Source organism: Nannobrachium achirus (assembly GCF_963921795.1).
Source record: "Nannobrachium achirus genome assembly, chromosome: 20".
NCBI classification, from domain to species: domain Eukaryota; kingdom Metazoa; phylum Chordata; class Actinopteri; order Myctophiformes; family Myctophidae; genus Nannobrachium; species Nannobrachium achirus.
Window position 1 is genome coordinate 46,880,333 of NC_137827.1, and position 25,042 is coordinate 46,905,374.

Consider the following 25,042-nt stretch of genomic DNA (forward strand, 5'->3'; position numbering starts at 1 on the left):
TAGAACACCGGCAATAAATCTATGCCCACTGCTTTGGAAACCAGTCATGTCAATGTCCTAATGTGAAGGACCGCCCTAAAGACTTTAAATTGATTCTCCAATGTAGTAATTGTTTCCACACCGTTTTAGCAATGAAATCTGAGATTGCCCACAGTCTCTAGTTGAGAGAAGCATTTACGATTTGTGAGTCTGCTGTCTGTCATTTTTGAAGAGATAACAAGCTCTTCTCAGCCTAATGTAGTCTAATGTAGACCTAGACCATAGCCTGAAAACAGGGGATGTACTTGCAGCATCTGCAGAAATTCAGACCATAGCCTGTGGCAGGTTGCTGCGCAAATTATCTAATAATTATTTAGATTACTAATATTAAGCTTCTAATTAATAATTGGGAAGGGTAGTGCACTTTAAAAAAAAGAAAACATAACCACATAACCCTACTTTGGAAGACTCTGATGATTAAATAAGTGCTCAGTTCTGAGAAAATATCTCTATTACTGCGGGTAAAGATTAAACCATTACTTCACCCTCTGGAAAAGCTTTGAGCCTTCATGGTCTAGTGTGATTTAATTATGGCACTCAAAATACATAAAATAAAACATAATTTTCCCAAAACATTATATTCCCTTCCTTTCACAAGCTTTAAATACCTTTAACGTTTCATCTTCCATGCCATGATGAGCGTGGCAAAGATGCTCACTCCCGCAGCTATCATAAAGTACTTTGTGTGAGAAGATTTTGTGCTGCTAGAGGCTTTCTTGTGCATTGGATCCTGTGGCTTCAGCTCCAGCGCATCTTCAGCAGCCCCAGACTTGGAGGGGTGGCAGTTATCATTGGAGGCGGCATTAAATGACACTGTGACAGCAGTGGCAGGCAGTTCTGGAGCAGAATTGAGCTCCTTGGTAAGAGCACTGGTTGCTTGACCTTTGAGGATGTGAAGCTGTGCTCCCTCCGACATGCTGGCTCCATGCCCCACCACTGTCTCGCCTTGGTTGTCCTCACAACTGTAAGAAGACAACTCTGGGGACACAGAGGAGGGACTTTCAATCGCAACCTCTGGCTCACTGTTGTTATTTCGAACAGGTTGGGTTTCAGATACATTTCCCAGCATGCTTGGGGTCTGGCCATCTTGATTTTGGATTGATGGCGGCTCAGACACATGAACCACATTGAACAGTACTTCGCGGTCTCCCAGGGAGCTCTGGCAGGGGGACTCGTATTGATTCTCCTCAGGCTCATTGTGTGGCAAAAGCTCCTCGACCACACCGTTCTCCTGATATGGTGGTGGGGAGGGTGTCGGGGTTGCGTGGCGAGGAGCAGAAACTTGGGTAGTCGGTACAGAGTCACTCATTTCTAGACGAGAGCTAGTACCTGAATAGGGTGCCTCTATGCCGGTTTCAACCTGATGACTGTTTGAAACAGTTGGACAACTGTCGACAAGCGGCCCAGGCTTACTCAGTTGCACATCATCCTCATCACTGAACGAAGCATTCTGACCATCCGCTAGGAGTGTGGAAGTTCCTGTGGACACTGTGTGCTGACAGTTGTCAGTGATCTGGAATTGAGATAGAATGTAATGTGTTATTTTATTTATTTACCAGTACCAGTAAGTTTAAAGGAATAGCTACCATGAAGCTATCCCTGGTTTGCTCCACTATAAGATCCCATTTGTCCCTCCCGTCTTTTGAAACCAAATCTGTCGAACTTGTGACGTTCTTATCATATACAGTAAAGGCACAGATATTTTCAGTATTTTTTCAACTAAATGCCCCCAAAACAGCCACACTTTATCAACTAGTAAGACGCCTCAGGGCGAGGTCGGGCCATGTCTTGGACATCTGGCCAGAGATGTATATCGGACCAGTTACCCATATAAGGAGACCCCTGGTACCCATTCATGTACTGTATATGGATATATGCTGTGAGAACCCAAACATGCTAACTCAGTTATTTGCTATGTGAAAGTCCATTATACCCTTTTATGCCCATACATGGAGATCCCTGTCTATAGAACCAGCCACACAGATATGGGCTGTCTTGGCCATATATGGATTCTGTTAGTGGTATGTGGCCTCCATATATGGGCATTCCCATATGAAGTCCTGTTAGATATGGGCTTAATATTGATGACATCAGGGAACTCCATATATGGGCATAAAAGGGATTATGTTAGTGTGACATCAAAGTGAAGCCAGAGCATGATGTCAGAGCAGCAAACCAATAGATCGTAAAAATGTGTACACGTCGCCCGGACGGACGGACGTATACGGACAAGCTGTGACGGTTCTGATAGTAAAATAATTAAATTCAAAGGACAAACCTTGTCGGAAAAAAGAGAGCACACAACAGGGCTGTGAATTAGATATTATTATATTGTGATGTGCTGCATGACCCTGAGACACAGCTGCTGGTAGGGATGAGGGAGGATAGGTAAGGGGGTCATGGTTGCCACATAGTGGCCTCCCTTGTTTTATGGCTGAAAAAAAGTGATAAGGTTCGGGGATTTTAATGAGCTCTGCAGAGAAGAATGTGTGATAAAGAATGTGTGATGTTTGGTTTTAGCCAATTAAGAACGAAAGGTTAGAGGAGAGCAAGTCAGTCCATCTTTTTGTCTTGCTGAAGCGACATGTCTGATGTGTGAATGTTACAGCGCTGTAAATACATCATTTTATATCGCATCTGAGTCAAAGTGAACTGATATTTTGAGTCTTCAATTCCGCTGGGCTTTAGTCATAAGGTCCATAAATTAAGTAGGATTTCTACGTCAGCTGCAACAATCAATTATTTATATTTCAACTTGATTAATCACTTACTTTTCACACCACAGTGTCATGTAAAAACAGTGATGCTACGCTGCGAACTTAGTTATTCGCAGTTAGTTATTGTCACCATTTTGATCACTTAAATCGATTGGATCGATTAACTCTGGCACGCCTAGCATACAGTATAAGTCATTTTCTTCTTGACACAGCCACAGACTTGATTGCATTTGTTCACCCTTCAGAAATATGACAAATGCGAAAATAAATAACACAGCTGAATATAATTCTATTTACCTGTGTTGCAATGGGGTTAAAGAGATCTTCAGGCTCCAGAACAGCGAAAGCCACATTGTCCCCTGGTGGGGCAGTCTCTTGAACTGGACTTTTCTCTGGTGTCACTGTAGTGCATGTAGACTCATCCGTCTCATCTAAGCCCGTCTGAGGGGGAGAAGGACTCTGTGGTGGGCTGACCTCTGGGGTTGCTGTTTGGACAGGACGAGGCTGTGATGTGGCAGCGACAGCATGGAGTTTGACTAGAGGCTTAACAGGAGGCTCTGGGTCAGGGGTCTCCTCCTCAGAGCTGACCCCAGAAACCTCTCTGTCACTCGCTTCATCAGTACCTGGACCCTTATCGCCAGAAACAACCTGAAGATCCACGACGTAAGAATTCTCTTCTGGCTCCTGGTGAACAGGTGGTGGCGATGGTGAAGAAGTAGTGGCGGTCGGATGGCGAGAGGTTTCAGGAGAAGCAGGAGGTGTTGCTCGAGGATGTACCGCTCGCATCGGGGGAGACTGTGGGGCCTGGGGAGCAGGCTCTGACGATGGTGCAGCCTCGGCAGAAGCTTCAGCAGCCAGGCTTGGCGGTGTCTCTGGCTGGGCAGGGGTCTCTGGCTGGTCAGAGGCTGCTGGAGGGGGTGAGACCTGGGCAGCTGGCTCTGGAGGAGACGGAGGTGGGGGCGCTACTACAGCCACTTGACTGTCTGGTGGAGGTGGATGGACATGTGCTGCAGGAGCTTTTGGTTTGGGATCTAGAGCAAAGGAGGTAAATACATGTGAAAGTTACTCATTTAAACAGCATGACTTTTCAAATCATTACTTAAATAGATAGTGAAATATATTACAAAAATATAAAAAAGGGTTACACACTGTATGACACACATGTACAACACAGTATGTGATTGGCAATGGAAACAACAAAACATACACCATATACCAGTGGTTCCCAAACCTTTCAGGCCAAGACCCAAAAGAGAGACGTTTGCCCAGGACCCAAACTAGTGAAAACAGCATGATACAAGCTCACAACGTGTGAGCTTGTAGATTTGTTTTCTAATTCATGGAATTTCTTATTTTTTCTGTTATTTATTAATTGAATTACTTCATTAAAATTTTATTTTTTTGAAAATGTTTTGACAAAATGTAGGAAACAAAATTAAGTCATAAAAATGGGTCCAGTGATTGGGAACGACTGCCATATAGACACGTTTCTTGTTTACAAACATTGAGACTAAATGCACAGGTGACTGTATCATGTAATCAATTCCACCAATCCCCAAACCTGTTGTTTTGGGGAGCGCTGGTTTCATTGGCTAATTTTGGTACCGACCTGCGCGCGCATCTAGTTCTTATCAGTGTTACGTGGACCAGAAACGCATTAATACCATACGATAATATAATGATGCAAATCTACACACACAATCACAAGAAGTATGCTTACTGCCTTGGCTATCCGGAGAGTCATACACCCTTCTCATGTCAGCTGCCATTTCCCATAATTCACATGCTTCCAGGGCAGAGATCAACTCCTCTGCCCAGTTCTCTCTCCTTGTCAGACAGCTAAGAAGTAGAGGCACGGCAACACGATTTCCTTTGTTTTGTTCCTTTGCCTCTATTTCTTCCTAAATGTAATAGTTTTGAAAGGGACATGCAAAAAAAAACATGTATCGGTCAGTATAGGGAGCAATTCTATAATGTTACTTGTTTTAGCCTAATAATACTGCATTTACATTCTTATGTTTTTGTCAAATTTTTACTATTTAATGTCACATCACAACCAGCCCTAAACCAGTGCCTTTACTTTGACTTAAGTCAAAATAACATTACCGTATTTGCTTTTTTAAACCTCCAGTTCTTTAAACTCACTCTGTCAGAGGGGGGCAGGCAAGGCAGGTGGTCAAGGATCTGTGACACTTTCACGTGGGCTACAAAGTTTGGCATCTCATCGCGCAAGTAGCGCTTTAGTATACTTCTGGCATAAGAAGTAGACATCTGTGAAATGTGAGACAGCAGATTTATGATACAAAGCAATACATCATTACAACTGCATGCATGTATACTCACTCAGTCCTATCTAGGACATTCACGAATAGTGATTTTTAGTATTCGAATTATTCGACCTCAAAGTATTCGAATAGTCGAATATTCGACAGGACTGGCCAAACTGTCAAATATTAAGTAAGCAAGAGGCGAACATTGTGAAAATAGCCGATCCACATGCTCACAACGCCTCGCAGTAGATCTGCTATTTTCACAATATCTGCGGAACCGAGTCACATTAAATGTCTACAATTCCAAGTGTTTGTCAGGGTTCAAATATGTTTATATTTGGGGGTCAAGGCCTAAAAAGGTTGGAGAACCCCTGGTATAGAGCATTAACAAATTCATCCACCAGGGGCATTGACAACTCATTCTTATGACTTCCTATCTAGCCAAGCTTTAGAAACTATATATTTTTTAAAGAGAAAACAATTAAAAAATAAAAATAAGCGAATATTCGACTTCAGTGAACAGCGTCGAATAGTGACTTTGATATTCGAATATTCTAATATTTGGTGAATGCCCTAATGTATACTCACTCAGTCCTATCTAGCATAATGTGTAGCCATATATGTAGCCTATTTAGGGGGAGCAATCCAGTCATTCAGATTAAAAAGTATTTATTTTTATGAACTTCAAAGTTCAAACACAATAACAACCCTGTTACAATACATACACATGTAAAGTAACTAAGTAGATTTACTTAAGTACAGTTTTGAGATATTTGTACTTTACTTGAGTATTTCCAATTTCCAATACTTTTACTTATACTCCACTACACCTCCGATCCAAATATTGTACTTTTACTCCACTACATTTATTTGAAAACTTTAGTTACTAGTTTGCAGTTAAAAATTATAATATTACAAAACATACATTAACCACTTTAGCCCTATTTTATACCTAGGCTATTTGAAAATAGCCGAAAGCTCACAAGGCGTTGCGATCTTGTAGATCTGCTATTTTCAAACATTTTGTACTTTTACTTTTGGTACATTAAGTACATTTTGATGCCAATACTTTGGTACTTTTACTCAAGTAGCCTACATTTTGAATTCCAGACTTTTACTTGTAAAACAGAGTATTTCTACATTTACTCAAGTATAACAAAAATGTGAGTACTTTTACCACCACTGCACAAAAGCAAAGTTATGGGAGATAATTTAAGAAACATTAGGAAATCACTCAGTTCTAGAGCTGCATCATGTGAAGTGCATGTGTAAAATGTAAGGGTAGGTTAGGCAGTGATCAAAGTTCAATGTTGTGGGAGTTTGCAAAGTGAGAGTAGGCTGGCATGTAGTAGGTATTACACCTAGTATTACACGTGGAATATTTTGGTTCAAGAAATCCTTGGGTTGCACATTAATGATGCAGTAATAGCTGTGCTTTTATTCCCTTCTAACACACTGAAAGTGAAACTGGAAATGTGCTAACATAATGGAGCCTTTAATAGCAATGCACACACAGCAAACCGAAATACAAAACCCCCAGTGTCACAGCTTGTGATATGATTTGCCCTTTAAAATCTAAAGTCATCTGACAGTTATAGGCTGCTACATGAACGAACGCTCACCTTTCTGTGTTGTTGAGGAAATCGGAGGGTCGAAGTCTGTGAATCTAAAACTGAAACTGCCTTTTCATTTGGAAGCGTCAGTCTGGGTTATTGAAGGTTCGTCATATCCGCTATAATAAATAAGCATGTCGGATCCGGCCGGAACGTTTCCGTATCCGCAGACTGGATCAGTAAATATGTCCAGCAAAGTCAAGTGTTCTGTGTTTTGTAATAAATTGTGTTGGCCTAATAGCTCTCTATATTCTGCTAGTAATCATAGTGTTTGTTCAGTAACCTGGGTGTCCCCCATCCCTCCAACTCGTTAAGCCTAACAGAAATACATTTTCAGATGCCAATTTTAGCCGACTGCAGAGAGAACCCATTTATCATCTTTAGCATCATTTGTCATCACTTCCAATTTCGCTTGAAGCTGGGGTCAGCTTCCAATTATTTTGTATGAGCTTTTGAAGCTGTTGTTCAGAGACTACACATTTTATAAAATGCAAACAAAATTATATAGAGTCGTACTGTAGCCTACTGTAGTCTATTGGTTTTATTTGTGTTAGTTTGCAATATATTTGTAAAACAATGGAATTTAGATAAAATGTGAAATTGTGCACGTCAAACATTTGTACTGCGACGAAGCAGATGCGATGCCCATGTCTTACCAGAAGGTGGCACTATACAGTGTTGCCAACTCCCCAGTAACGGATGTAGCTAGTGGCTCTTCCAGAAGTAGCTAGAAGTCGCTAGGGGTGGGGTGCACGCGCGCGGCGCGCACGTGCACACAAAAGCGCGTGCACGTGAACCGATGCGCGTGCACATTTTTCGGATAATAATTCGAATTTTTGTATTATTTTGCACCACAGCAGTACCAGTAGAGAGAGAAAGAGATGCGGCGTGCACGTTTGTGTGTCACAGAGGAGCAGGCAAGCAGCAAATGGAGGCAGAGAGAGGGAAAAGGAAGGAAAAATAGGGTTTTATCTCTGGCTCCTGTAAACAATATGTGTCTCCAAATCAGCAGAAAAAGTAGCCAGATTTGTCTCTAGAAGCTTTTCACTAATTAAGTCTCTAGGGGGGTCTGGAAAGTAGCTAAATATAGCGACAAATCCTCTAGGTTGGCAACACTGGCACTATATAGCAATTCATGGAGTCAGCATTTTCAAGAGGACACGTTCAAGTCTCTGTGCCTTTGTGTAGCTGACTGGCTGCACATCATTTCAAACATGAACTTTTATCACTGCTGGCCTGGAATGTTAACTATTTGCACTATTGCTAGTCCTACTCTGCAGGGAATAAAGGATTTCTCATGTGGTCGCTGTAGGTATAGGATATAATTTCATTTAATTATTCAGTGCTAACCTATAGTGTATGGAAATGAACATCTACACTAGAGGAATTTACACTGTCAACACTACACAGTATAAATCCTCTGTGTTAATTTAACTCTGAGAGTGTAAAAATGGAACCAAATGGAGCCTTAAGGATCCATACACTCTCTGAATTAAATGAACACTCAGGATTGTACAGTGTATATTACAATAATTGTAGGGATCTTTTTCTATGAGGATTATGGATGATGCCATTAAGCAGGATCAGACTGTTGTACTTATATGTATAACGTTAAATACATTAATATTGTGATAATAGTGACTCTTCTATAATAGTAATATTCCAAGATTATTTGTTCACAATATAGTATTAAAATATGCAATGTGCAGTCTGAAGTATGGACTAGTAAGACGCCTAAGGACGGCAAGCGAACTCGCCCTTTAGGGCCATCTGGCCAGTGATGTATATCGGACCAGTTATATAGGCCTATATGGAGACCCCTGGTAATATGGAGATCCATGTACTGTATATGGAGATATGCTGTGAGACCCCAAACATGCTTACTCAGTTTATTCGTCATGTGAAAGTCCTATGACGTCTATGACAATATCATCATACGTACAATCCCTTTATGCCCATATATGGAGATCCCTGTCTGTAGAACCAGCCACACAGATATGGGCTGTCTTCCTCCATATAAGGGCATTCCCATATGAAGTCCTGTTAGATATGGGCTTAACATTGATGACATCAATGATCTCCATATAAAGGCATAAAAGGGATTATGTTGTTCCCCTGACATCACAGTGATGTCAGAGCGAGAATCAAGCAGAATCAATTGGCCAAATAGGTTCACATATGAGACTTTGTTAGGTCAGAGAAAGAGTAGGCCTATGTATCAAAAAGTAACATTTATAAATAGTAATATAGCGGCACCCGCTGGCCTACCAATCCAGGCGCATACCACTTAGGCTCAGTGTAGCCTGATAATCGGGGGATATCTTTAGAAATAGTGTCAAATCCTGGAATAAATTCCTTACCAAAAGAAATCTTCACCAATGTGTTTGTAAAGGTGTCTAGTACACATCTCACAAAGACTGAAATTCAGTTTCCCTAGGAAAATCTTTGACAGCTAGGGTAATTCTGGGTCTCATTCACTCACTATACACTATACTAGGGGAAAAAATCACTCCCAAAAAATATGCTTTAAGTGGGATGTGAGGTGTCTAACTAGGTGTTTTTAATTATTCCGAATCCATTGCAAGCATTTGTTTTGCACCAAAAACATTCCTTGGGCTGTAAATGGACCCCCATACCACTGTGAAAAGTGATGACTCATCACTAAACCATCATTTTATGGGCTGTTTTTAACCCAATGAATGTTTTTTTTTGTGCAAAACAAATGCTTGCAATGGATTCAGAATAATTAAAAACACCTAGTTAGACCCCTCACATCCCACTTAAAGCATGTTTTTTGGGAGTGATTTTTTCCCTTATAGTATAGTGAGTGAATGAGACCCAGAATTACCCTAGCTGTCAAAGATTTTCCTAGGGAAACTGAATTTCAGTCTTTGTTAGATATGTTACTAGACACCTTTACAAACACATTGGTGAAGAAATGTTGCTGGTTCGAGTCCCGATCCTCACTACCTTTGCTGCATGTCAACCCCATTTCCTGTCTGTCTACTCTCCTATCAACAAGGGCTTAAAAGCCCCAAAACATCTTTAAAAAGTTGAAATAAAGATTATATATATATATATATACACAGTAGCATTGACCCAGGGGAGATATAGTGCCGCCACCATGACAAGTTGTTGCTGTTGCTCGCAGACATCTTGGAGCAGAGAGGAGGTTGAAACATCCAGCCAAAACAAGACCGCTGCTGAGTGACAGTCCATCACTTTAGTAAAAGACGGTCATACTGAGTATAGATCAGTCGTCCAAGGCCAAGCCAGGAAAAGCATCTTTGATGTGACAGCAAGGTGAACTGTATGGGACATGTTCTGTATATGCTGTGATGAGAAAAGTATGTATAATTTATTGCAGAGACCAGTAGTAAACCAGAAATATAGTATAATAGTGCACAGGTTATAGGTTTTCAACATATTGTACATTTAGACATTGAACTTTGTAAAAGCATGATTGGAAATAGCAAACAGAATGATGTGTGCACAGTGCTGCCTGCTGGATACCAGCACTTATAGTCTTAACAGTCCAGTGTTCTATGATCCATGATTGATTTTATGGTTTTGGTCACTGGAGTCACTCTGCAGAGTGGAAAACCTCGAAGAGGTTGTGGCCAGGATTATAAGGGTCAGAGATGATCCTGCCTGCTTGTATCCTGGCCCTGGAAGTGTACGTGATCCTTCATTGGGGGATCGGGGTTGCGTCATCCGCATAAGGAGTGTATCAAAAAAGCAACTGGGTTAAACACTGTTGGTCCGACCAGTTTAACATTCACCAGGTTAGCATTCACCAGTATCGGCAGGTTAGTATTTTCCCAGGTTAGCATTCACCAGCGTCGGCAGGTTAGCATTTCACCAGGTTAGCATTCACCAGTGTTAGTTTTACTGAGGTTAGGGTTAAGGTTAGGTGTATCTCCGCCCCCCCCGACTTTCGTCACCTCCGCGCAGCCAATCACAAGCTTCCGCTGCCTTAACCCAGTTGCTTTTTTGATACACTCGGACTGAAAGACCTGCAAAAAACACTCTCCCCATCCGTATACTCGAGAACTAGAAGCTTGACAGAGGTTTCCGTTGAGGTGCAGTCACTGGCATAGATAGAGGAGAGTAGAGAGGATTATATGCAGCAGCCATTGTGGTGCCCCTGTGCTGAGGGTCAGTGGGCTTAAAATGTGCTTTCCCAGCCTCACTTGCTGGTTTTCTGAAAGTCTATGTCAGCCCTGTTAGTTTGTGATTGTGAGTTTCCAGTTTGTCAGTTGCTGGAGTAGTCGTGTACTCCACACTTTCCCACAAATCTGCTTAATTTGACTATTTCCCAGTACATGGAAGTAAACCATGTACCATAATGGAAACATGTGGACAAAGACAACTATCAATACTCCAACTTTAGACCAGCTTAACAACTTGATCAGTACAAAGAGGTATTGAAACTGAACCTGTATCCACAAGTTTCCAACGTCCCATCGTGCATTGCGCATCTTAAGGATTTGGTAAATCAAAATCAATCTTTACAAATGGAAAGTACCCAGCCTTATATATAATTATGTTACATGGTGTTTATCTGATAAGATTCAATAAACAAAAGTAAGTTGGTGATCCAGTCAACTGATGCAGTCAACTGGGAGAGCTTTGCGAGTGGGAGCTCTGGCACGACGGTGTTAAATCCCACAAACAAAATCCTTGAATGAAAGACCTGATTTATATTTGGCTGCGCATCAATCTATAAGCTCACAACGTGTTACAGCGTGATGCATTATGAGCTTGTAGATCAGCTATTTTCAGTGCGTCACAGCACATAGCACACCACCTGCTGGAGAATGACTGTATGGGGACTGCATCAATCGTGACCTTTCTACCTGGTATGCAAACTGCAGGGAGCCCAGGAGGGTGCTGTGGGGCGTCTAATGGTTTTCACAGTTTATTTCAGGCTATGTACTGTACAGTAGTAGGTGTTAGGTAGTCTGGAATGGCCAGACTAATACAGACTAATGCAAAATCTTTATATTTTGTTCTGGCAGATTTGTCTAGTTTTCAAGCAGGTTAAAATATTTGTTACTACTTAAAGGGGAAAACCACCAATTTTCATTGAAATATACCTTTCTGGAGTCCCCAAAATCTATCCTCCAGTTCTAGGCAACACAGAAGGAGGGGGACCTTTTTTGTTATTTCCACACAACTCCTCAAAGGTATATTAATGACATAGTATTGAAAATGGTTGGTTTTCCCCTTTAACCCTAGCCTGTTAGAAGCGCACTAAACCAACATTCAATAGAAGAGGACAATTATAGTGCAGTAGCAGTTCTGTGAAGGAGCAGCATTGCCGCTGGCAAGATCCCTATCATGGTTGAGTGGAGGGAGAAAACTACCATTTAATCTAAACAGCACAGCACTGTACTCTTTTCATACTGTAGCCTTTCAGGTTAAGGGTTACCACCTATTCAGAACATTCACACCTGGGTCACGCAACATAGATCCTATAGGTTTCACGAGTTGGAAGACTCTGAATGAGAGCATCGGCTAAATGCCTTGAATACAAAGGTCTATTTCTAGCCTCCAACCATTTAAATGTTGCACACACATTCTGTAGTTAAGTATTATTCAACATGGATTTGCACAAGTTCATGGTCAAGGTGTTCTTTATTGTTACGTGTTCTGTACAGGTACATAAGTAAATTAATTAAAATCAGGCAGTGTGGCAGAATTAATACTGTCCCCCGACTCCCGGGCAAAAATCTGGCCCTGATGGACCAACCAACTTCATACTTGGTGTGTGTTGGTGTTAATGATAACCTGAGTGAGGATGTATTGTGGGAATTCAGTTGGACCGGCACTTTGTCCAGAGCTAAAGATCCAATCCACAAATGTATATAGTCAGGGAATATTATCAGAATAATGTCAAATCTGGGAATACATTCCTTAAAGGGCCACTTCACCTCTGGGACAACCCGATCTTATTTTATTGTTGTTTGGGACACCATCAACACAATCCTGAGTTATTTTGTGTTCAATCTGTTTTTTTTTTTGATATTTTAGTATTTCAGCATGTACTAGTGATGTGTTTTGCATCATATGATGCATCACTAGTCATGCTTAAATACTAAAATATCTAAAAACACAGATTGAACACCAAAAATAACTCAGGATTGTGTTGATCGTGTCCCAAACAACAATAAAATAAGTTTAGGCAGGAACATTCACGTCAAGAATATAACAATTAATAACATAATGAACAGATAGACTCGGCAAGATATTGGCAAGGATATTTAACCATTTATTGCATAAATGGAATACAGTTAAACTTGGCGTTTGAAGGGCTCCGCGATCGGAGATGCTCCCTGAATTTTGTGCAGGCATTTCTGAGCATGCTAAGCAAAATCAGGGAACGCAGCAATACCCCCCATAGGGATAGAATAGCAATAACCGTGACATGTAACATAGTCAAATCACAGTATTGAGCTATAAACATTGACATGAACTTAGACAAAATCACAGTATGAGCTTAACAACATGACATGAAACTTAGACAAGATCACAGTACTTGCTTAACCACATTGACATGTAACTTAATCAGACAATCACAAGTATTTGAGCTTAGCCAGAGTGATCATGCAAAGGTGGAGGCTGGGGTGGAGGAGGAAGCAAGCAGCAAATGATTCCGAAGCTTCGGAACCAAGCATTGGTAGGGAAAGCAAGCTCTATTTAAAGGAGCCTTCCCTACTGATTGAGAGCTCTGATTGGAGTATGGCAGTCATGTGACATAATGACCAGCAGATATGTTAATGAGGTATGAGAACAGAGCTGACTGACAACTGACACTCAGACTGGCGGCGACTTGACTCCCATGCCCTGCATAAACTTACGCTATGCTTTATTTTAGGCAGGAACATTCACGTCAAGAATATAACAATTAATAACATAATGAACAGATAGACTCGGCAAGATATTGGCAAGGATATTTAACCATTTATTGCATAAATGGAATACAGTTAAACTTGGCGTTTGAAGGGCTCCGCGATCGGAGATGCTCCCTGAATTTTGTGCAGGCATTTCTGAGCATGCTAAGCAAAATCAGGGAACGCAGCAATACCCCCCAAAACTAATGAGCTTGCTCTCTGTCTTGGCAGGGCTCGGCCAACCAGAGAGCGCTTTAAAACCCCCCAAAACACGGAACCCAACGCCACATAAAACCTGTGTCAGTCAGACTCTGGTTATGTGTAGCAGCAGAGCGCCACTGCAGACTTCTACATGATTAAAAGTAAAAGACTGCAGAGTCTTGAACCATGAGAAGCCATCCTAAGCTTAGCAGTAACTATGTGTAGCAGCAGCTAGCTGCGATCTCTGCGTTGACAAATTTATTTTATGCTAAAAGATACATGCTGCATCTTAAAAGAGAGACCATTCTATGATTAGTGAAATGAAATAGCTAAGAGAGGCAGCGAAGCGACGCTGCCGACCTTTGAAATAATTATTCCGTTAAGAAGCAGTTCTTAAATTAAGAAAAGGCCATCCTACCATTAGTGTATAAAGTGGGTCAGCTACGCTTGCTGTGCTGTGTGTGCGAGCGGTTCTAACGCAGAACCAAATTGTATTAAGCAGTTGGTCTTAAGCCATCCTACACTGCGAAGAAGAGTGAATCAGCTACGCTTGCCGAGTTGTGCCCCATCCCTTAAAGGGGGAGCGAGCTGTTTGAGGTTACCCACCATGCTAGGTAGACGTGACCCTGCAATTGGAAGTTGATATTAACAGCTGTGATAACCGTGCCAACCACCTTTGAGCAATTAATTAGCCGACCGTCTCCTCACTTAATGCCGCTCATGCTTTTGAGCAAGAATGACCTCCTTCCTGGCGAGTAACATTCATAGCTGCTGAGGATCAGCGTCCATAACTTCCGAGTTGGAGCCAGCCCGGTTGTATGCATAGAGAGATGTACAGGTGTGGAGCCATCCCCGATGCTGCAGGAAGCATCTCTGGTAGCCATCCTTCCAAGGTCCGATACAGCTTGCCTCGCCAGAGGACGCCAGGCAGATACCATGACATAGAGGATAGAAAGAAGTATTAGTTTGAGAACGTAGTCTGGATTGCCTTGATGCACCACCCGGCTGAATATTAATGAACTCATACAAGCATAAGGTGCTGCTGAAATATACTTAGAATCATCTTGAGACTTGTTGCAACGATCATCATTATTATAATTATTATTATCATCCACAACCACGCAATCTATATAATACATCTGACTTATCAGCCATATAATTATGCCTTTAGATGAAGATGCAGTTTGATTAACGAATGACCTGCCTTTCATGGCTTCGGGAGGAGGTCCAGGTGAGTATCCTGGATCCAGAATCCTCGATCATCGCGACACATCGATGTCGCTCATGAAACAGGCAGGCAGCCACTCCCCTGTCTGCTGAATCTGTAGCGTGCAAGCAGGCGGGCCAGCAGGCGGGCAGGCGTGCAGCAGGTGGGCAGGCAGGAGTACAGGCAGGCAGGCTCATGGTTGCAGCAGAAGTAGCGTTAGCTGAAGCTGTAGTAGCAATGCCCTCTGCAGTGCCAACCGACTCCTGACTGGCCTCATGGCATTATACAGTAGTGGACGAAACTATAAAGATAAACATGTTAGCAGAAAACACACAGAAGCTGCAGCACAACACTGCAATGACATGCTGTAGCAGCAGCCATGCAGCAGCTCCAGCACGAAGCTGAAAAGATAACATGATGTTCGCAGCAGACATGTAGCAGCCTCAGCAAGAAGCTATATAGCAAAACACGATTTAGCGGAACATGAAGCAGCTTTAGCATGAAGCTGCAATGATAAAACCTGATGCCGTAGCAGTGGGCATGCCACAGCTCCGGCATGGAGCTGTAATGATAAACATGATGTTAGCATTAACTAGCAGTAGCATTAGCTGTAATTATTAGCAGTTATGCTAGCAGGCAGCAGCAGGTTGAGTGGAGCTAGCAATAGCTGAAATTCTAGGACACATGATAGTATCTGACTGAAGCAGCAGCAACAAGAGCCATTAGCACAATTATGTGATCATTGTAGCATAGCAGCACAACTGATAAAGAAAGAAGCCTGGAAATGAAACATGATGTTAGCAACAGACATGTAGCAGCTTTAGCATGAGCATAAGTTGAGCATACAGCAAAATGGCAGAAGCTTGGAAATGAAACATGATGTTAGCAACAGACATGTAGCAGCTTTAGCATGAGCATAAGTTGAGCATACAGCAAAATGGCAGAAGCCTGGAAATGAAACATGATGTTAGCAACAGACATGTAGCAGCTTTAGCATGAGCATAAGTTGAGCATACAGCAAAATGGCAGAAGCCTGGAAATGAAACATGATGTTAGCAACAAACATGTAGCAGCTTTAGCATGAGCATAAGTTGAGCATACAGCAAAATGGCAGAAGCCTGGAAATGAAACATGATGTTAGCAACAGACATGTAGCAGCTTTAGCATGAGCATAAGTTGAGCATACAGCAAAATGGCAGAATCGAAGCAGCAGCCAGCCTATGCAGTAAATATATATATTATTATATATTATTATTATTATTATTATGTGCATAGATACAATAATCAACTCAGTTTATCCATTTCACATGGCCACTTCAGTGTTACCATGCTAGCGTTTGTAGCATAAGACAATGGCACCCCTGAGTGTTACTAGCATTAGCCGCTAACATAAGCATTTAGCAGTGAACAAGCTTTTCACATGGCCATTCCAGTGTTCCCATGATAGCGTTGTAGCATGAGCCCATGACAACCCCCGAGTTACTAACATTAGCCTCTAACATTAGCATTTAGCAGTGAACAAGCCTCTCCCCATGCTGGAATGTATCCTCTTACTCCATACAACTCAAAGGTTCCAAATGCGCTAACATTAGCATTTAGCAGTGAACAAGCCTCTCCCCATGCTGGAATGTATCCTCTTACTCCATACAACTCAAAGGTTCCAAATGCGCTAACATTAGCATTTAGCAGTGAACAAGCCTCTCACCATGCTGGAATATTCCTCTCACTCAAACCTCTCTCTCAAAGGTTCCTGAGTAAATAGGGAGAGCTTCCTAGGATCTACTTTTAGTAGAACTGTACCATCATGCAACTGTACTTTTCCCATGCAACCTTCTAACACGTCTTCAACTCTCCCTACACTACACACACAGTAGCTGCTTGACCTCATGTGGCTCAAAAAGGGAATTAACCCACTCTGCACACAGACTAGGCTGATTCTAACAGGAAGCATGTTGGAAGGATGTTGAAAGCAAGCCAAATAAGCAACTTTACTTCAGAACAAGCCCGAACAAACAACCCACAACTAGAAGTTATGGGGAAACAAGACCGAGTTGCTTATAATGGGCAGACCTGGCAACACTGCTAGACTGAGAACAGTGTGAATGTGTATGGTAGCAGTACATAGACTACACTACCCATGATGCATTGCCCATTTAACAACCTCCCTTATCAACTTTCCACCATTCCACCACATAGGACATTAACTATGGTGTTTATAAAGCCAAATAATCACCTGTGCAAGAACCTTCATTTCCATACTTAAGCAAGTGTGAGAGTGAGCGTGTTTGATCCTCGCTTGAATGCCGCAATCTCACCTACTTTACTCCAAGTAGTGGCAGTTGGATGAATATGGACTAATTCAACTGTAGCACATGACAATCTCTCTCATGGTAACAAGTTCTTACACCCATGAAAGGCATATGTTAACCATTAAACATTTAAACCCCCTCCATAAAACTTCTAACATCTTGAAATGCTGTACCACTGAATTATCTAAGCATCAATATTTGATTCAAGACTCTTACCGAATACTAGCTGAACCACTCCTCAAGGACAGGTCCCCAACAAACACTCGGACTCAGGCTTCTGCATGGCCAAACAGGCCCAGACGCAGCCACCTCCCCTTATGCTCTGCCCTTAAAGGGGCAGTGCTACTCCTGTAAACACTTGACATGATTCCTGAATGAGCAAAGCATTAATCTTAATACACAAATATACTCAGTAGTTCCAACCTGCCTGCAGAGTAAAAGTAGCATTAGTATATGATTAGCAGCAATGTTGGGAAAAGAGGCATATATTAGAAGTGAGCAATAGCATCAGAATATCATCCATGCATGATATCAATAATAGCATAGGCTACACCCGTTTAAAGCAGGATGGGAATCCCTGCATGGAGCCATGCATCTGAAGGGAGTATGGCCACACCGGCCAACATGTTGGATTAGCTGCCGAACTAGCTGGTGTTTGCAGAGTGTAGCCCTGCGATTAAAGATTTAAGAAACCCAGTGTGGCATCTGCTGGAGACAAACAGCACTGGAAGCTGGGCAGGAACAACAGTTCACATACTGTTCTAGGCAGCACAAATCACAGCCAATGCCATCATGGTTCGGGGTGCACTGTAGAGCAAGGGATGGTGTTTTTTACTGGTGTTTCAGTCCGAGTGTGGGGAAAGGGTGCGTTCGGAAATGCGCACCGGACTGCGCGGGCGTTTATCGTGGGCTTGCCCAGGCCTTACGGCCTGGGCATAAATATAACGATTGCATTCACCACGGCTTCGTAACTCGCGCGGCGCTCCGCCGGCCGCGCGGCCCTGGCCCGCTCTTCGCGGCCACTCGCGCCTGCGGCGCTCGGGGGCGAAGAGCAGGACCAAGGTCCGCTGGCCTTCGCGCCGCTTGCAATGTCGTGGACAATAAAACGAGCGCACCCTTTCATACACTCTGACTGAATCACCAGTAAAAAACACTCTCTCGTAGAGCAAAGCATGCTGTTAGCTTATGTTGCTACAAACAATTTGAAGCTTCCACTACTACCACTGTTAGCATATGCTATACTGTTGAAATGTTTTCTCTTCTGAGAAGCAAGCATGCTAGTAATACATTTTAGATGAGACCTTGTTCAAGTTATGAGTAGTAGTAAACACGTAAATGAGAACTAATGAAGTAGTGCATCATGATAGCTGTAGTTAACATTAGGCATAATACTGTTAGCAGTAGCATAGTGATAGCAACAGATATAAAAGCAGGCTAGCATTGCTATTGAAGCAGCACGGCAGTAAGCAGTATCTAAAGCAGAACCATATGGTATCACCAAGCTTTCGAGCAGAACCAGAGAGTAGAGCAGCCGCAGCAGCAAGCAGCAAATGATTCCGAAGCTTCGGAACCAAGCATTGGTAGGGAAAGCAAGCTCTATTTAAAGGAGCCTTCCCTACTGATTGAGAGCTCTGATTATGGCAGTCATGTGACATAATGACCAGCAGATATGTTAATGAGGTATGAGAACAGAGCTGACTGACAACTGACACTCAGACTGGCGGCGACTTGACTCCCATGCCCTGCATAAACTTACGCTATGCTTTATATAGGGTTGTCCCAGAGGTGAAGTGGCCCTTTAACAAGAAATGTCTTCACCAATGTGTTTGTAAAGGTGTCAAAATCCCTAGGGGAATTTTTGACAGCTGCTGAAAGTTGGTGTCCCATTCACTTACTAGCCTTACTGGCCTACATAATATACAGAAGAAAATACAGAATTTGGTCAGAATTTATTGAGAGGATGAAGCATCTCCTTTTAGAGAGGGTCCATTACATACCTGTACAGTACAAAACCCATGAGTAAAACATACAACGCAAACACACAACACTCACCATCTCCCACCCACACCCACACCCCCAACCCTCAACTCATTTTAAACAAAAAAGAATGGAGAAATACATTACTTTGACTTGAATCAAAGTGAGATACAATCGGTATTAAAAGCATGTCTTCTCACTTGTGCCTACATCTGAACAGATTGTTTCGAGATGTGAATACAGGATATCAAGAGAATTTCCTGATTGAAAGTAGGTCAGTGGTCAAAGGTCAAGGTCACTGTGACCTCAATTCTTCTATACTATATGAGTCTGGACAGACATGGATGTAAGCTAGAACTGGTGAGCCGATGCATACAATCGCAAAGCAGTATTTCTAGTTAACTCTAAAACTGAGTATAGAGTTCAATCATTCTGTCTGTCTGTCCTTATGACAACACCCCTAACCCTAGACATGTTTAGAAAGAGATTATGAATGTCATGGCTGGCACATGCTTTATACTGCTATCAACCGTGTGGGGACTTGTGGGAGTTCCTTGTGACATATAGTTTCTTTAAAGCCTCTCCGGGACACAATAAGACTGGAGATAAGACCTAATGGAATTTCTGCCCCAAGGCAACTCAATCGTGCTTGATGTCTGTGCTCTCTTTTATACTATACGTCCAACTGGGCAGATTGCATTAGCCATTGTTGCTGCGTTATACAACACTACAAGGTTACATTAAATGGTTCTTAGAAACAAAAAGACTAGCATCAGGCGTCTTATAATGGACCAGTAAGACTCCCTAATCGGGAGATAAGCGACCGTCACGTCTCATACACAAACTTTAGAAGGCAATGGTAGCCAATCAGGAGGGAATATGGGAAATGGAACAGATCCATGTTGATGACATGACTTTAGAGATACCTTGTACCGCTTTGCGTGATTTTAGGGTAAAATCTGTAGGAGCAGTGTCCAAAAATGTTTTGCAAGAATCGGTCTCATGGTGGCGCTAGAAGAGAGTGAGGAATGAGGGGTGGAGGTTGTGGTTTGGCAACCAGGGAGTGTGTGTGCAAAGTTTGGCATGGATAGGGGCAACTGTGGCGGAGATATGAGTAGGGCAAAACGTTACGCTACGCTACATTACGTTACGTTATGTTACGTTACGTTACGTTACGTTACGTTACGTTACGTTACGTTACGGACGGACAGCCAGTGGAGCTTTTCATAGTAACTGCGACCTGACAGTCGCAACTATGTTTCACACAACTTTTTGCGCTTTAGTTTTTTTCACACCAGCCTCTCAACACTGCATTTTGATGTGAGAGTACTGAAAACTCTCAAGATAAATAGATGATATGGCTGACTGCTCAGAGATTGCTCTGAGTAACAAGAGATTTGGGCTCAGATCTTGTTGACTTTTTGGAAGTGGTGGAAAAAGTACCCACATTTTTTTACTCAAGTAAAAGTGTAAATACTGCAATATAGAAATATTCTGTTACAAGTAAAAGTCCGGAATTCTGAATGTACTTGAGTAAAACTAAAAGTACGAAAGCATTGGCATCAAAATATAGCCTACTTAATGTACTAAAAGTAAAAATACGAAATGTTTGAAAATAGCAGATCTACAACACATCACAGCCTTGGTATAAAATAGGGCTAAGGTGGATTAATGTATGTTTTAAATAGGCTTATAATCATTTATATCTGCAAAGTAACTAGTAACTAAAGTTTTCAAATAAATGTAGTGGAGTAGATGTAAAAGTATTGAAATTGGTATTACTCAAGTAAAGTACAAATACCTCAAAATTAGTACAGTACTTAAGTAAATCTACTACTACTACTTTACACCACTTATTTTTGGAAGGTGTATGCTGGAAATGTGGGCAACAATGTATGCACATGGTCCATGTTAAACTCAGTTGTAGTATGATCCTAACAACCTTGTAAAATGCATGATGTTATTGATGTCATAGTCTTGGAAAGGTGCCTTGCATAAAACATCCATCAAATGGCTACACATAGACATAACAAGTAGAATAATATTTTCTTTTACAACGATAAGATCCTCTGATTTGTAACTATATCACACAAAAACAAAAGTCTCCACACTACAATATAAAAGGCAAGGCAACATTTTATTAGAAGCTTCTCGCACCTTACCTTTATGATGTGGTCCTGTATAATAGGTCAATATAACATCCTTTCTCTCAATGCATTCTTCAATTGCAACCGGTTGACGGTTGAAGATGATCATCTGACACAACCTTTTTTGGTTCTATTTTGGTACCAGTAGCAGTTGTGTATGTTGTGCAGGGAGACAAATAATGAAAAGTCAAAGTTTGACCAAGCCAAGCGATAAGCTTTTGAAGCTAGGTGTACAATTGCCACTGAATAAATCATGTGCAGAGGCACAATCATGCCGAAAATCTTGGATGCTTGCTCTATTTTCTCTTCCAACCTATAACCTTTCTTTTCAATTTTGCAGACCAAAATGTCAAATCTGAGGGAGCACTGGAACCACAGGGGTTTGTTGCTTTGGTGTTAAACAGAGATAAACTAAAAGAAGAAACGCTTAAAAAAAAAACCCTGAAAGGTAGCATTACTTGAAAGTTAACCAAAGAAATCTGAACAAACGAAAAGGTTTCTCTAAATCAGGGGTCTTCAACAGGGGGTCTGGGACCCCTAGGGAGTCCTCAGAGTTACTACAGGAGGTCCTCCAAATCTTTGTGTGATAGAAACCTTTTTCTCTTTTTTTATATTAACCACTTGAACCCTATAGCGTCCATATTCTGAGAACTTTAGACAAAAATAGAAGAGGTTTGGTGTAGAGGGGAAAAGGTCAAGTTTATTACGTTGCAAGCCGCGGCAGAACCCTCTGAACAGAGGTAGCGCCGAAGAAATAAGCCATTTATTTACAAACATGTTTTAAAAAAACAAAGCCCACATGATAACAACACGTACTGGAGTGCTCGACACAGCGTACATATTCATCCTGCAGAGGTCGGCGATCTTACTTTGGCGAGGCGGAGGGGAGATCAATTCCATTCGTTTACGTGCGGCGAAGCAGGGAAAGGAGCGATAGAGAAGCGGCGCCCGAACGTGATTGAAACCGCGATCCACGAACAGAGACAAAGACCAGCCATCTTGTTTGAGCGTCTTGCTGAGTTTCAACACTGGGGAGAGGATGAGGCTCCTCCTGGCCAGCCATCCATCCAGAATGTGAGTCAACGGCGTGGCCTGCTGGATATTAGGAGTATCACACCCAGCACCAGAAAATGACTGTCAGAGCATATTAACCCTTTCAGATCGCTCCAAAAAGACACAGAGAAGAATTTCCGATGTTTTTTTTTTTTTTTATTATAATTTATATCAAAAGTCCGGGAATAGACGGCGTGGCTGATGGGACCCAGTAGGAAGTCCGAGGGAGTACGGCCAGGCTTAGAAGGTGTTAAGTGTTGACAGTTCAAGTAGTTAAATATCTGAAAACACAAATTTACATGAGTCCAAAATACACAAATGATTGTGCTGTCAAATGATGAAACTATATGGAATCTACGAAAAGGTTGTGGGGATCCCAGCTTCATCTTTCTCTCAGCTATTAAGGGGTCCTTGACCTGAAAATGTTGAAGACCCCCTGAACTAGACTCTGAGTGAGAACTATAGTTCTCAGTTTTGGGTCCCCAGAACCCAAGGTTAGTTCTACCAACTGCGAACGGCCCAAAATCTATAGGTTATGAGAACCCTATCTGAAACCGAGTCTTAACGAGAACCTGTGAAAAAACATTCAGCATGGAACCACTTAGGCCTAGTTCTTCTGGAAAAGATCTACGTTACTGTTTTTTAAATCAGCATGGCTACCCCCAAGAAAATAACTTGGAAACGCTGTAAATGTAACTTGGACACAATTGAGGTGTGTGTGTGTGTGTGTGTGTGTGTGTGTGTGTGTGTGTTTGTGTGTGTGTGTGTGTGTGTGTGTGTGTGTGTGTGTGTGTGTGTGTGTGTGTGTGTGTGTGTGTGTGTGTGTGTGTGTGTGTGTGTGTGTGTGTGTGTGTGTGTGTGTGTGTGTGTGTGTGTGTGTGTGTGTGTGTGTGTGTGTGTGTGTGTGTGTGCGTGCGCAAGCTGTGAACCTCAAACTGATTTTAATGAATCACATTTAGCAAGATAAGCCTCTACACATAAATACAATTGTGTTGTGGATTGTATTTACCAAGGGTACTTGCACTGCAAAAAGAAGTATAAAGAGCGCTACCACTCAACCACTGGTGCTCATAGAAGGACATAATATTCAGGAGGAATAACTATGTCCAAAAGGCATATAAATCCATGGTCCAGGCACTCAACCTGAGTGCCTGGACCCTGAGTGACTCAAGGTGGGTTTTAGAAGTAAAAGGCCTTTCTTGCATTTGGGCCAGAGGTACTAGTACACATACCTGACATTTGTCCTGTGCATCACATCCTAACTATTAGGAGCAGTGGATGCCATAAGGCACCCGCATGCACGGGGAGCAGTTTGCCCAGGGATAATTTGGCATTTCAAATCCTGGGTATAGGACACAAATGGCCACTTTAAATGGAATATCCTGAAGATGATTTGTGACTACAAACCTCAAAAGAGAAGACTTAAGTGAGGAAGAATTATACAAATAAAATGCATAATGTTAATCTTACAGTCAGTATGAACACAGGAAGGTGTCAGATAATTTTGTCAGTCATTCATTGACACACTAGGCTGGATTTTCAGTGTCACAGAATTAGGAATAAAATAAATGATCCACACTCAAATGACAAATCTGATTCACAGTCCAATAAGAGGCCGAACTTATTTCGGTTCGGGAGGGCTCCCCGAACCGAAATAAGTTCGGCTCCTTGAATCGGCCCTTAGGCTATGATTTGAGAGCTTTGGGGGCTGGCTGACTTGTACCCTGGGGAAAGTGGGCTGAGCTTTTGAAAAGGAAGATAAAGATCATATTTGTGAACATTTTAATGCATGTTATTCATCACATAATTACAACAATCATTGTTTATCAAGTTTCAACAGATATATAGGCCTACATTTACATTGACAAACATATTACGAAGCATGTGCTGTGGAAGCTCACCCTTTCTGTATGATGCCATAGCAAAAGATGGCCTAATTAACAGTATACATTACAAAGGACCTTTCAAATATTTTAGGTTACATAAATAATACGTATACCATATAGAGTAAAGTGGGGTAAAAGGCCCCCTTAAGGATAATGTCTATTTTATGACCAATTAAAATACATTTTGATATTAATTCAGTATGTACATGTTAGCAATGCTTTAAGTTTAACCAATACACTTATATGGGCACCATGTTGAAACATTATATACATTTGATGTTATAGTACAAAAAGAAAAACATGTAAAAAGGGCCTATTGCCCCACTACTGGGTAAAAGGCCCCCCTTGATGTAGTGGAGAAGAATAGGTGCTACAATCATGAAAATTTACATCAGCATTTTCCATGGGTCACTTGACAAGAAAATTGTCAGAGGAATTTGAATTTTCAAGATGGTGGCCATTTCTCAAGATGGCCGACACCTTAGTGGAGCAGTTATGTGATATAATGGCTTATTTGGTGATATAATTATGAAAATTGGCATGAGCAGTCTCTGTGGGTCACTTGACAATTAGCCACCCACAGCTACTTGTCATTTCAAGATGGCGGACATTTTTCAAGATGGCCGACACCTTGTGGAGCAGTTAAGTGATATAATGGTTTATTTGGTGCTCCACTAAGTTGGTGGCCATCTTGAAAAATGGCCGCCATATTGAAATTTCAAGTAAC

At 41.8% G+C, this 25,042-nt stretch overlaps 1 protein-coding gene across 1 annotated transcript; it reads right to left on the reverse strand.

Annotated features, from left to right (window-relative positions):
- Positions 1-624: 624 nt before the first annotated feature.
- Positions 625-6,749, reverse strand: LOC308305329 (uncharacterized protein). Its single transcript, XM_080750106.1, has 5 exons — positions 6,649-6,749; positions 4,902-5,027; positions 4,477-4,657; positions 3,054-3,787; positions 625-1,552 (listed from the first exon to the last, which is right to left on the reverse strand). The coding sequence occupies exons 2-5, from the start codon at positions 5,025-5,027 to the stop codon at positions 650-652; spliced, it is 1,944 nt and encodes a 647-aa protein (XP_080606232.1). The 5' UTR covers positions 6,649-6,749; the 3' UTR covers positions 625-649.
- Positions 6,750-25,042: the final 18,293 nt, after the last annotated feature.

Bases quoted from the DNA above. Each gene is read 5' to 3' on its own strand.
- LOC308305329 (XM_080750106.1), bottom strand. From the start codon at position 5,027: ATGTCTACTTCTTATGCCAGAAGTATACTAAAGCGCTACTTGCGCGAT. The intron at 4,658-4,901 runs GTGAGTTTAAAG...TATTACATTTAG, and splicing joins GCCTGCCCCCCTCTGACAGA to GAAGAAATAGAGGCAAAGGA. The intron at 3,788-4,476 runs GTAAGCATACTT...CCTTTGCTCTAG, and splicing joins CTCTCCGGATAGCCAAGGCA to ATCCCAAACCAAAAGCTCCT.